We start from the raw sequence: 14,628 nt of genomic DNA, 5'->3' as shown, positions 1-14,628 counted from the left end.
CTATGTGTATAGATGTGTAACCTACAAGTGGTTCCAAATAGTTAACAGTTAAAAACCAATCCAAATTTTATGGTTCTCTCACTTTAAAGCATTGACAAACTGTCAGCAGGCAAAGGATCATACTAACAAGACCAATGTAAATTTTCCTCAAGCTGCTGGAATATAGAAACCTCAAGGGAAACATTTGTTATTGGTGTTTAAATTAAATCAATGTAACAAAATTTAAAACAATAAAATGTTTTGACCTTATAGAAACAAAATGTTTAGATAATTTCTCATTGCAAGTTTGATTAAATCAATACATTCCAGCAAAATACTTTGTATTTGTATAATCTTCTGTTCCATCAGAAAATGTTCACACCACCTCTAATGAGCAGAGAATCAACTCAGCCTGCCATATCCAGGTTTAAACATATTAAATGTGACAGAATCAGGTTGCTGGTGGTTGTTTTCTTCCAGGCTATGACACCTCTCCATGGAAGTACCACCTGTCACACCACAATGAAGAAACTAACCATCTCTATGTAAAAAAGCCTTATTTGGCTTGTCTGTGACCATTTAAAAATAACTCGTATAAGTCCAAGACAACCCTCCTATGGGCTCAGTTCTGCTTCTACTGAAGTCAGTGTAGCCTTTAATTGCAAAAAAAAAAAAAAATTGCTTCTGTGTTGTATAAAAGGGAAGGAAAGGGTAATCATCAGCATCATTACTTTTTCAGCTGGGACACATGCTGAAATCTTACTTTAGTTGTAGAGAGTTTAAAAAAATATTTGTTCTCACAGGCACCAACTAGGCTGTCTGAATAACTATACTTAGATACAGAAGACTTATATGAATATTTGATTTGCTAAGAATAGATCTGACTGCTTTTAATATATGTGTAAAACACAATATGAACTATATTTCATATCTTGCTAATGTTGGTTAAAGCAAGTTATTAGATTGTGTCCCACCTTGCACACTCTACTTATTCTTGGAATCATCAGCTTTCCAACAAATTCATATTCCACAGACATCTCAGTGAAAAAGAAGTACACTTTGTCATCATCTTCTTCAGTGCTGTTTTGATCTGCTCTTATCACATCAGCAAAAACAAAACTGGGCTCTGTGGATACAAATAAAGAGAAGCGTTCTACATTAACTGCTACTTTTTCATTATTTAGTCATTTTCTACTAGAGTTCTCTAGGGCCATCCTTTCTCCCAAACCCCATGTTGTGGGCAACTGCACTCCATTTAGGAAGCCTGGAAGTGGCTCCTCCATGAGCCCATCAATATCATTCCTACTTAGATAGGGCTGCTGGAGAAATATTTGCATTGAGACACAAACTGATTGGAATGGAGTTATAGGTTTGTGATCCGCAGATTTCACATGCCCACACTCAACAGTTCAACAGGCATGATCTGAGGCTGCTCGCTTATCTGATCATCTGTCTAGTCACCCTCCCTGGCCAGCCTCCACCTCCTGTGCCAACAAGCCTTGAGACGAGCTGGAAGAAATGCAAGGTAAGAAGGGGGAAGTGGTGTACTAAAGTTCATGCTCCTTTGAGGTTTGAGTTAACTAAATATGAACCTCAAAGCAAAGCTGCAGGGGTTGGTCAGCTTCCATTTCCTGAAAATCCTTTTATGAGTTGAACCCTATCTGCACAGCCCAATTGAAAATCTACCCAACACACTCGCAAATTCAGTTGGCCTGGAGTACAGGTCCTTAAACTGAACTTGAAAACATGCTGACAGATAAGGACACGTTTTTCCTTATCACCTAATAGTCTGGCTAGTCATGACTAAGCAAGGTGAAAGGTGAATGGAGACAGGATAGACTGTACTGCCTCTGGATCACGTCAAAACCTGAGTGTCCTTCAGATGATTTCAGAATCAATGCCACTGAGACGCTTGAAGTCTCAAACTAAATGTTTCTCTTTCTCAGAAACAATTAAAAAAGTAAACAAGACATCTTTTTAAAAAAATAAATAAATAAAATATAGCAAAAAACAGCACCTCAGAGCCATCACAAAATTGCCTTTTTCCTTGGAACATATGCATAGACTTCAAGGTAACTATGCCCAGAGATCTGAACTTTCAGAAGGGAAAAAAATATCCATTTTGGCTTTTTTTTATGTATTAGGAAGAGGTTTTAGTGATAGTAAATAGGGAAATGTGGTAGACTTAAAAACTCAAAGTTTTCAAAGGAAAAAACCTTCAGTAAAAGAAACTGGCTTAGTTGCTTTCACATGTACTTACCATTAAGCCAAGGTATTGCATATTCTGTTCTCAATGGGCTCTGATGAGAGTTTCTAGAAATAATAGGCTCACTTCCCAAGAAGTTATAGGAAGTTCCTGAATAAAGTTCTCCATCTTTAATATAGAAAATAAAACACAATAAATACTTCAAGCCATATTACCTAAGTAACAAAAATGTATAGAAATATTTCAAGACAAGTTTTCAAGAGAATATATGGTAATTTAAACCTCTCTTGAAGGAAGATGGCAAGAATTTCCTCTATATTAAATTTGACATTTTTACTGCTTATGTTTCCCCTCTGGTCTTTAAAGCTGATGTTTTTATATCTATTTTGTTAGTGTTCTAATACAACTTTGATGGCAGAAAGTTACCAGGATTGCTCCTGTAGTAACTGTGAACACATCTGCTTATAGCTGATTTATACTGTATACATAAAAATATAAATGAACCTAAAATATGCCACTGAATTTTTCTAATTTAATAATTTTGTAGAAAAAGTATAGGGTATTCCTCCCAAAGTGAATCAAACTGAATTAAGAAGAAGAATTTAAGGAACATAATCCACTAAGTGTGCTCCTTCTGTTTCCTGTTTCATAATAATTTAAACTTTTCTTTCATGGTCTTGCTATATAAACATACAACCACAAACTTCACTGGTTTCCCCAAATGAAGACTTAGTGTGTTTTAATCCTCTGATGATATGTTCATGATCACTGATTTCCCATTAACCTATTCTGTTTGGAGAAGAAGAAAGTATTCAGCCCACTTACTATTTCACTTGTTAATTTACTGACACACGTTTTTAAATTACTTATATTTATACACAAATTGCAATGCAATTTTCTTTCACTGACAGTTTCATCAGATACTATAGTGATGGCGAATGAATGACTATATCAATAGGTATCATCTGCTTGAACTGAAAATCCTAAACATTATTTCCAAAAACCAAAAATGAAAAAAAAGTCTAAAAACTATCAATTGCTGCAAGTTTTATGTTAAAAAAAATCACTTTAATTATAGAATACAAATATTTTGATGCATGTCTAAATACACTGCATATTAAAAAAAAAACAATATAACAAACCCTGATATTATGTCCTAGTGAAAAGATTAGAGCGTGATGGAGAAGAAAGAATTAATGATTTTGTATTGATGATGTCAGTAAACTTTGAACTTACCAACCATAACTGATGTGTAGCTTTGGGCAGGGTCAAATGGACATCTACCTTTACCATCTTCATTTTTACCTCGGAGTTCAAATGACATTAAGTTCTATATAGAATTAATTTTTAAGTTAAACCAAAAGAGAGTTACATTCTTTACTTTCTAATTCAAACAATACATGTATGCAGTCAAAGATAGCTGTATAAAAATATAAAAAAAAAGTTTTCTGTATCATTAATATTAAACATCAAAAGACACTTTAAGAGACCATATAATGAATTTAAAACAAACAAACAAATCTTTAAGTGACAGAGAGAGGAAATGATCCAATAGCTTGGGAGCACAAAGGGAGGCGGAGGAAAGGGTAGCGGGAGGGGAGAAGAGTTCCAGACAGATGAGGAGGCCCAACTGAAAATGTGCAGGGAGAGAAGACAGTTACTAGATGAAGAACAGAGAAGTGGAGAGGGTGATTACAAGGTTGGAGAATTAGTCTGAGAAATGACTATGCAGAATTTTGAAAACCAGAGATCAACAGGAAGACAGTGAAGTTGACAGATGACGGGTGTGATATGACCCTATTTTTGGAAGTGTGGGAGTAGACTGGCTGCAACTTTATGGACTCCCAGATATTGACAGAGTAGGGGTTTAGGAAGACCATTAAAATGGGAAAGGAGCAAAAAAATGGGGGACTGCATGAATAAGGACTTCAAAAGAGGCAGAGTCAAAGGATGTATGAATTCTGGCAATGTTCTGGAAGTGCTAATATACAGACTCAAAGACAAGCCACGGTCTAACATAATTCCCAGATTTCTAGCATTGGGAACAATGTAAGATTCAAGATAAGGGGAGCAATAGTGGAGTTAGAGACATGGAACAGAGAGGATATTTTATTTTAACCTAAAAGGAGGACTTCACTCTGAAGCATTCAGTGATATGAAGCTCAGGGAGAGACAGAAATGGGTGTCATCCACACAGAGTGTCAATACCATTTAAAACTATGTATTTCATCTATTGCAAATTCACATAAATAGAACGTAATGAAAGCAAAGCCTTAAAGTAAATATGTTTCTGTTAATAACCAAGATGAATCTAAATTTTGTTAAAGGCTTTGTACAGAAAGAGTGAAGTTAACCTCCAGACTCTGTGGTTATCATGAGACAGTATCACACGCACTGGAAAACTATGACTGGTACTGGAATTCCAATTGCCTTAGGAAACTGATTAACTCATCGAGTGTACTTTTACTTAGAGATATATAAAATCATGAGTGGGGTGGAGAAAGTGAATAAGGAGAAGTTATTTACTTGTTCCCATAATATAAGAATTAGGGGCCACTAAATGAAATTAATCGGCAGCAGGTTTAAAACAAATAAAAGGAAGTTCTTCACACAGCGCAGTCAACCTGTGGAACTCCTTGCCTGAGGAGGCTGTGAAGGCTAGGACTATAACAGGGTTTAAAAGAGAACTAGATCAATTCATGGAGGTTAAGTCCATTAATGGCTATTAGCCAGGATGGGTAAGAAATGGTGTCCCTAACCTCTGTCAGAGGGTGGAGATGGATGGCAGGAGAGAGATCACTTGATCATTACCTGTTAGGTTCACTCCCTCTGGGATACCTGGCATTGGCCACTGTCGACAGACAGGATACTGGGCTGGATGGACCTTTGGTCTGACCCAGTATGGCCATTCTTATGTTCTCTTCTCCAGTTCACCTCATTTTTTTAAATGAGCAGTTTTAACTGGTTTTAAAGTTACTAGTAAAAGAGAATGCATAGTCACACTTACCAGATGATCACAGATTGGTTGAAATGCATTTGTTCCACACACATAGAGGACATCATCATTCAGCGGTTGTAAGACACGCACATAGTTAAGGCACTCCGTCTGTAGTATAGAAGGAAAAAATAAATCCATTCTGATCAGCCACAACTTCAACATTATAATATGAACACGGCTGACAACAAGCTATTTGTCAAGTCTTCCATTGCTACTCATCATGTTCTATCACAAGAAGCATTTCATATGTTTAAAAAAATACAGGGCTAGGTGATATGATCATTATTGAGACCAGAATCCTCTCTAGCTGACTCCCTAAGAGCTCTGTTCCTGCAGCATCCAGTGTTCTATTATAGGTGTACAATTGTTTCTAATATGCCCATCATCTCCTAAGTGACCAATTTTGCTTCAGAATTAATATGTTCATAGACAATAGCTAAAATTCGGATTCACTTGGATCTTAAAATTTTGGCTCAAGTCTAGTTCAGCTAAAATGGCCTGTCATAATCTGGAAGTAAAGTCTTCAATCTGCCACACATAAATGTCATTTAGCTTCAGATTACCATTTCCTGGAGTTTTGTATATACTACAACTCTGATGTGGGCAGCAATCATTGTGACATTAGCAGCTCCTAGTATGGGAATTTGCCATGTCCATGGGGTTTCCCACAACCTTGGATGGCACGCTGTAAGCTCAGTGGCTTTTATAGCTTCCTGCAGCCTTTTGGGATGCTGGTGCTGGCAGGCCTTGCTTTACTCAAAAATAAAGAAACATCCAATTACAGTAATTAATTCCTTTAGCTTTGGAATGAAACTGGCAGTTTGGACATAGCTTCAAATGTCAAGGGAAAAGTACAGATTCAAAATGCTGACAACCTAGGAGAATGTTTGTTAACTATGAACACCCATCTGTGTTTACTGACTGGATCAATAACCCCTATCTGTATTGTGAGCCTCATTTGGCAAGTTCCTCTTGGAAAGATACCACCATTGTTCAAAACACACTGGGGGCTAGAATAAATAAGAATGTACACAACAATGAATACACACAGAAAGCCCCAGAGATAGCAACAGAAATCCAATGAAAAGAATAAAGGGTGAGACAACAGAAATCATACGAAATACCATTACGTAAATTACATATAGGTAGCATAAAATACTCAGGAAACAAAGTAACCTACGTGAACTAGAGCAGTGTTTCTCTAACAGATGATCATGACTCTTAGAGTAGTCACAAAAGGCAATCAGGGAGATCACAAGGTATTTATTTTATTACAGTTCTAAAGCAAATAAAATAAAATTTCCAGAATAACTTTGGGGCAGCCAAAACCTTCAAAATCTGTGAGGTCAAATGTAGTAGACGAGGTAGCAGTAGCAGCTCCACTCCTTTCATGTGAGCGCAGGTGACGCTCTCGCAATACACTATCACATTCTCCAGCTCCCTGCACACCCTTTCTATTCAAGGGCAAGTGTTCTCCATCACCTCTCACAACACGCACACAGAGTATAGACTTATCGGTGTTATCATTGATACAGTTACTATAAGTAAAAGTAACAAATTTGAGCAGGTCATAAGGAACTGCCAGCCTGAAAAAGTTGAAAAAAAAACGTACCAGACTAAGTACTTAAAGTGCAAAATTAACTGCTGCAGTTTACAAAACCCACTGCAATTAAGTATTTGTTTGAAAAAAAAATTTAATCATCCCTTCTAAATAGTTACATTCAAAACACTGCTGAAAATGTTTGAAAACTATGAAAACTAAATTCATAATGCCTTGCTGAAAGCTAAATGATAAACAAATTCACCTGTTTGGATTTGCCCTTGTCCGCACATTTAGTTTTTTTGTCTTCAGTGACCTTCCAATACAACTGGGGAAAAACAAACGAAACAAAAACAAGATCAGTGCACTTCACATTCACCTGAAAGCTATTATTAAGTGCAATGCATAATACAGAGAGCAAATGATGTTTAAAAGACTGTCTGCTGCAAATAAGTCATTTTGCAAGTAGCTGTCAGGGACCCTGAAGTGTTTGTCTTTATCCTCTGGGGAGGTGGCATTTCTGAATGCATGTGCAGTAATGGAGGTCTCACCTCTCAGAGTTCTATCAAAAGATATACCATGACATTCCTTCTCAAATTATTAATGAAGTTCCCTGTGTTGTGTTTATTAGGGAAATAAGATTATGGTAGTTTTAGAGGCCTCTACATTAAAAAAGCTGAGGGAAGAATACAATTATTTTTGGGAAAATGTCAATAATTTCTGGACCGTTATGCAGATAAAAGGGCTTCAGTGGCTGTATGTGTGTCACCATGAATAGTGGACTGTGTCTAGTATATCTAGCTCCTTGTGTTTTTCACTGACTATCAATGTGGTTCTGCAGTAGTTTTGCTTCTTAATGTGTTTCAGATAGTTTAAATTAAAATGAACAACTGTTAAAGAGGGATCAGTTTTACGTGCAGCTGAAGATCAATATCATAACAGGTTATGGGTATTTCCTTACACAAGTTTGTGAATTAACTTAAGAATCAGAAGGAATTTTCTCAAGACCATTCTAGGTGAGAAACTGTGCTCTCTCTCTCTCAAGGTACGTCACACTCTTTTTGGCAGGCCCTAAAGTACATATACTACACTCAACTCTAGCATGGATATGAACAGCAATGTAGATGGTGAGGCATTGCTTAGGTGAGTAAAAGACGTGCCTGAACCCCATAGGTATGTACTCAGGTATATCCCTCCATGGCTCTCTACTCGTTCAAGCAGTGCCTTGCCCAGTATAGTGTATAGTTTTAGCAGTACAGTGTCTCACTGCCTCTCTGCAGCACAGAAAGGCTCCGGCAGAGGGGAATCGGTGGGGAAAGGCTCTGTCAGCTCTCAGTTGCAGTCTTTCCCCGCTGCTTCCCCCATGCCACAGCCTTTCATTGACATGTGTAGCTACACACTGCAGCATGGACGTAGTGTGCTTTTCACTGTGTCTTTCAGCAACACATACCATAAACACTACTACAAGAGGCGTGCAGTCTAGATGTAACCTTAGAGACACACTGCAAAACTTACAGCCTCGGAGGAGACTCTTGGCTTTAAGCCATCCCAATCCTTGGCTGTTATGGGGTGTGGAGCGGTCCCACTTCAGGGTAATTCAGACAATGCTAGGGGTCGGTTAAAGCTATGGCAGCCTGTCCTATGGCCTAAAGTGCTGCCTGGAATCTCTGCAGCGCCGTTTGTTGTAGTCCTGCTCCTGACGAGCATTTTCTGCCTCCAGCATGCTCCCTACACTGGAAGGCAGCCTTGCAACCGTCTCCCACAGTATCTGCACTAGATACGAGGCTCTTCAGACCCCTGTAAGCCACTCCGGCCCTTAATGCATCATAAAGGGACCATAGCAGGGATGAGGATCTCATCATCTGTCTATTTAAAATCAAGATGGCCAACCTAAACTAAACCTTCACAAAGTTTTAAACACATGGAGGGGCAGCAAAACATTTATTTTCCCCGATTCTGCTCGACATTAGGAATGCAATCACACAAGGAGCTCTGCACTGTACACACCAAGTCATAGCTTCATAACTGAACAATTTATCAAGGTGGCAGCAAGACTTCAGAAGCCTCTAACTCCACCTTCAAATTTATTTTACTTGACAGTAGCCAAGGTACTGTAATAGGTACATTGTACACCTGATTCATGGTTGTTGAAGATGGCTTGTTGTTTTTCTTTTTAATATTCAAAATTAGAGCTCAAAATTTCAGAATTTAGGAGGCAAAGCACAAGTTTTCTAAAAAAAGGTCACCAAAATGGCATTTATACAAGAATCTGTTTAACATTTCTTACTGCTAGGTAACATGAAAAAAATACATCAGAGTTTAGAATTAGAAAAAGCACAGTAACCAGTCCTTCCAGGGTGAATTTTCAGAGTAATGTGCATGGATGGAGCAAACTGTCAAACTCCCACTAATGCTCATGGGAATCACAAGGTAAAATCACCTATCTGACAAACTGAAAATTAATCCTTTAAAGAATAAAAAATACATTTTCAGTTTTAAAAAAAATCCAGTGTAATTAAAGCAGTTCCAGACATAAAATACCTCAGTGAATCTTTACTAGAATGTTTTAAAAATCAGTATTTCCTTCTCACATTTCATGTTTTTCAATGATACTACAAAATTACATGTAATTTTTTCTTCCTGAATAATATATATTTGCAACATAAACACAAATATATTTACTATAGTCTACACACTGTAGCTACATGAAATATCCTACTATCTATAACTTTAGAAAAACGAATATACCCCAAAAAATTCTGGGATGCAATTTTTTTTTTTAAAAGGTTGATAGGAAATTAAAAATGCATACCTACCTCATGGTGTTTTTCAGCAATATTCACTGAATTTAATGCAAAGATCACTTCTCTAGCTCCTACATATAAAACATCTTTGTCATCACTTAGTAATAAAGTTGAATAGTTAAACACTTCTGGCTCCTGAAAATGGACCAGTTGTACTTCTGTTAAAGTAAAACAAACAGTGCTGTGTAAAGAATGAAAACCATTTGAGGACTTTTTTTTTCTAATCTATCTAACAGATCATGCAGTACTTTGACAACATCTTAAAAGCAGCAAAACTGAACACAGAACCCTAATATTAAAAATCTTGTGGTCATCAAAAAGCTTAGTTAAATTGTGGGTTCAGTTAGTCAGGAGTTTGGGGCTGCAGCACTGACATACAATAGCTTTTTTCCTGGATTTCAATTTAAATTAATATCTGGGATTTGTTCTGCTGACCTCAGTTTAATTTACATCTGGGATTTAAAACTACTGCACATTTGTTGCATCTTTATTTCATATTGTGTACACACACACACAACAGTATACAAAAAGTTACATTAAAACTCTTATAACCCTCTGCTTCATTCTTAACTAACCCCATGCAAGACTGAACGAAGTGTTAGACTGCCCAACCAAGATGCAACTTAATAGGGGTAGGTAGCAAACTACATTTACCCCCATATACCAAACTTGCATCCACAAGACATCTTGTGCCACCATCAGCACAGAGAATAGTATCACGCTCTTGCAGGGAACTGCTTTAGTCTCAGCACTATGTGCTGCAAGTAAATGGATTAGGCTGTAGTTCTCTGATCCTAAAGTAAGATGAGTACAAAAGAGCAGTTTTAAATGGCCAACCTTTGCAACAAAACACTTGATAAGGGAGTGAGGGGAAGCAAAAGACACAGGCCACTCCTTTTGCCTTCGGCTTTCTAGGTGTCCTCTTGAGGGCTGCAGGTTCCTAATCAGTCACAAACACCTCGGAAGGGAAATGAGGGCTGACAGGAATTAGACAAATTATTGAGCAAACCTGTCAGAAAGGCCTGGCTGAGCTGCCAGCTTCTTGAGAGGCAGGAAAAACTGGGGAGACGGGGAGTTCCCCTCCTGCCAGTGACAGGGAGTTCCCCTCCTGCCAGTGACTGGGAGTTCCCCTCCTGCCAGTGACTGACAGGTCTGGCCCACACCAAAGCTGCAAGCAGCTGACATACCATTGTAACGGATTTGTGGACTAGAGCTAATTAGGAATTTTACGACAAGTCGTTTTTGCATCAAAACCAAAACTGTGAAATTGGATCGGATTAGATGAATTTCCCAACTCGAAAAAGCATAGAGAAAACAGTTTTCATATTGTTAAAACATTTTATTTTGACATTTTCTCAATGAAAATATTCTAATTTTCTGGTTCAAAATGACTTTTGGTTTCAAAATGTAAGTTAATTAGACCAAAAAGTCAAAATAAAAATGGAACTTTTCAAAATTATTGAGACATTTTTAATCACCTAAGTTGGGGGGGGGAGGTGAGGGACGGGACAACAGTTTTTCATTTGTGACTATTTTCAAGATTTTTACGTTTTGTCCCAATGCAAGATGGAAAACAAAAATTCAAATTCTCAAAAATATTCATGAGATGGGAAAACCATTTCCTCTGCAGACCTTAGCACAAAGAAGAAATTTTCTCTGCGTGTAGAACTAATGACCAGCCAAGCTTATGTTTAATTCCTATGAATTAAATTTCTCATTCTCATTTCCTTTCCCTCTATCAGTTCTTTCCCTCATTCTGTCTACCCTTTTGTTCCTTTTTCTGCTCTACCCTTTATACCAGTGGTGGTCAACCTGTGGCCCATCAGGGTAGTCTGATTGCGGGCTGCGAAACATTTTGCTGACGTTTACTGTCTGCAGGCACGGCCACTCGCAGCTCCCAGTGGCCACAGGTTGCCCACCACTGCTTTATACCATACCCCATCTTCATTATCAGCTCCTTTCTGCTTCCTGCTATCCCTCGCTTTCACTCTGGTTGCATGTGTATTAGAGAGACAGAGAAAGTCGCCATATTCCCTACTTGTAGTGGGGCAGTTGTATGGAGATATGTTCTTACATATGTTCTGCCCACTTTGGCAGAGGAGGGGTTAAAGCAGGCTGAAGGGAGCCTGTGCAGAACCTGGTAGGATGACCAGATGTCCCAATTTTATAGGGACAGTCCCAATATTCAGGGCTCTTTCTTATATAGGTATCTATTATCCCCCACCCCCGTCCCAATTTTTCACACTTGCTATCTGGTCATCCTAGAACCCGGCCAATTAGAGAAGGGCAGAAAGTCAGTCAATCAGACCAGGCTGGGCCCTATATAAAGGCTGCAAAGCAGAGGAGACAGCAGTCTCTTCCTGACAAGCAAGGGAGAAGAACTGGCTCCCTGGAGACAGAGCACCTAGGCTAGAGCAGTGCTGGGCAGGCTTAGGGGAGCAGAGAGCGCTCTGGGCCTGTTACCTGCCAGGCAGCGGCCCCTGACAAAAAGGGCCAAGAAGGTGAAAGAGCCAAGGGGAAGTGGCCCAGGGTGCGCAGGGAGAAGAGGGGATTGAAGGAGGGCAATGGGAGCTGCCACTAGAGGGTCCCTGGGTCGGGACCCAGAGTAGTGGGCGGGCCTGGGTCCTCCCATCACCCCTTACACCGCATCTTACCATGGAGGAGCGGGGCCGATGGACTGTGCCTTGTCCCTGAGGCAAGGGAGTAGACTTTGAGGCGGCAGGTGGTCACGAAAGAAGGTGCAGACTGAGGACTGCTGATATCCCCAAAAGTGGGGGAGAATAGAGCAGGGCAACAGACGGAGGATGCTGCAAGCCAGAGTGTAATGCGGGTCCCAGACAGCACAGCCAAGCAGGCAGAGGGGGCTCCACGGCTAGGACATAGCTAATTCCCAGAGCAACCAGCAGGAGATGCCGCGGTGCTGAGTGCCTGACATATTACACTACTACATAAATCTAATAGAAAATCCCTCACCCTATTAAAAGAGACTGCAGGCAACATGTTAATGTATAGCTGTTGTGTGAATTTAAATTGGGAATTCAATTGGAAATATGCATAGTTTGGCTGGGGCTCTATGATTTTGGTGCGTGTTTGTATTTAAACACACCCTAATTTAGCAATGTAGCAGAAAATGCCAGATTAATACTAGGTATGGCCCTGTACATATTTCTGTATATAGTTTGTTTTCTCTTTTGTCTTTAAAGAGTCTTCCATAATGCAGGAAACTGCATCTGATATTTCAAACATTTTTCCAAAGGATGTCCCAAGGCCCCCCTCACAATAAGCTAAAATTTCCCCTTCTTAGTGAAATATGAATGTAAGAACATATCTCCATACAACATGCCCAAGACTGACATGTAAAATTAAAAGTTGTATGTGCCTAATGGAGAACAAGACATTGTGGTGCTGGACAGGGAACAGAGGAGCAGTTGTGTTCAGGGGCAGGGGTATAGGTCAGTGCTAAATCAAACCAAGGGAAACTACTGCTGCTAACTGTAGTCACCGCTATATGGGAGCTCCAAGATATCGAAACCTTGCATACATAATTTTTTCTCCAAGGTAGTAAATCTTATATACCAGTGTTTCCTGGCTCTTTATACCAATAAACATGAAAAAAATTTCCCAAGGCCTTGTGCCAGTATTATATTGTGGTCCTAATGTCCATTTATATTTTCCTACAATAAACTCATTTGTACTTGACATCTGTGCTTAAGGCTATTTCTTCACACTGGCCATAAGCTTACTTCACTACACACTGCAGGCCTCTCATATCAGTTGCGGAATCAGGAGGAGTCAAGGACTCAATGGTATCCTTCACGCAGGATTCCCTCCTCACACAATAAAAACAACCTTTATGGTATCTAGAAAGAAAGTCCCGTGTTCCAAAAATTATTCAAGTCCTGGGCTATACAAGGCATGTAGAATTCCATGGGTTTACTTTTTCACCCCATATTTGTTCCATTTCTGCTAATGGAAATCAGAATGGTTATGAGTACTAGGTGTGATAGTGGCCATGGGGAAAAACTGCTCAGTGAAGAAGCTGGATTCTGGTCCAATTCCATGTCATCACATGGCAGATGAGGAAAGGATCAAATATTTATTTACTCTTTATTTGGTAGTTTATACTCCGATGTGGAGTTACACTTAAGCTCACAAACCGGATGAGTTACAAGAACTCACATTTCTACCGGCCTTAAGAATGGACTTAAGAATTTTAGCTTCAAGTAGCAAAAGGGGCTGCATATCTAGGCAACTGCAAAGTCCCCCTTTCCCCACATCCCTACAAAGTTCTCCCCTTAATAGTAATTTAACTTTCTGCATTTCTTTTTCATCAACAGTAACATAAGAGAGATACGAAGAGAGGAACAGGGCTTCAATTAACAATGAACTGATCTCAGTGGCTTTGGGACTGATTAGGACCAATTGAAACTGTAAATGAAATGGCTACACAAAGTATACAATACAATACAATACACTGTCAAGTATCAGAGGGGTAGCCGTGTTAGTCTGGTTCTGTAAAAGTAGCAAAGAATCCTGTGGCACCTTATAGACTAACAGACGTTTTGCAGCATAAGCTTTTCGTGGGTGAATACCCACTTCTTCGGATGCAAGACTTATGTTACTTGCATCCGAAGAAGTGGGTATTCACCCACGAAAAGCTCATGCTGCAAAACGTCTGTTAGTCTATAAGGTGCCACAGGATTCTTTAATACTATACATTGACACACTCCAACAGTTGCTAAAAGATTTTGAACGGTAAGATGACTGCACTGACAAGATACTTCTACTCACAAAATATCATGTCTGCTATTGTATTATTTCAAACTCTATTGCAATCAATGGGACTTTGTCTTGTTTTCACACTACACTTAAACCTGTACTATGTAAGTGTAAGTTAAAAAAAAAAACTAGGACAATGGTTATTGTGCAAGGACAACGTCTGTGTTCCAGAGTTTTAAAAAGGCATGAACTGCTTAGTAAGGAACTGATTTCACAATTCCATTCACCCACCAAAATAGTACTACTAGGTCTTCTCTGAGAAATTTTGCCACATATCTCTCTGACAGGATGTGATTTAGATCTAAACAGAGTTATTGGCCAT

General features: G+C 39.0%; 1 protein-coding gene across 3 annotated transcripts in view; it reads right to left on the bottom strand.

The window, feature by feature from the left end:
• SEMA4D (semaphorin 4D) overlaps positions 1-14,628 on the bottom strand; it is a 125,420-nt gene that overhangs the window by 18,954 nt on the left and 91,838 nt on the right. For all 3 annotated transcript variants that reach the window (XM_045020449.1, XM_045020450.1, XM_045020451.1), the window contains exons 3-8: positions 9,540-9,685; positions 6,989-7,051; positions 5,193-5,291; positions 3,422-3,515; positions 2,240-2,353; positions 954-1,105 (exon numbers count right to left, since the gene is read on the bottom strand). In XM_045020449.1, coding sequence (XP_044876384.1) covers positions 954-1,105; positions 2,240-2,353; positions 3,422-3,515; positions 5,193-5,291; positions 6,989-7,051; positions 9,540-9,685 — 668 coding nt within the window. The remainder of the gene's footprint in view (positions 1-953; positions 1,106-2,239; positions 2,354-3,421; positions 3,516-5,192; positions 5,292-6,988; positions 7,052-9,539; positions 9,686-14,628) is intronic.

The sequence above is a fragment of the Mauremys mutica genome, chromosome 6 (assembly GCF_020497125.1).
Source record: "Mauremys mutica isolate MM-2020 ecotype Southern chromosome 6, ASM2049712v1, whole genome shotgun sequence".
NCBI classification, from domain to species: Eukaryota; Metazoa; Chordata; order Testudines; family Geoemydidae; genus Mauremys; species Mauremys mutica.
The sequence above is the reverse complement of the archived record's forward strand: the minus strand, read 5'-3'. Positions and strand labels throughout refer to the sequence as shown.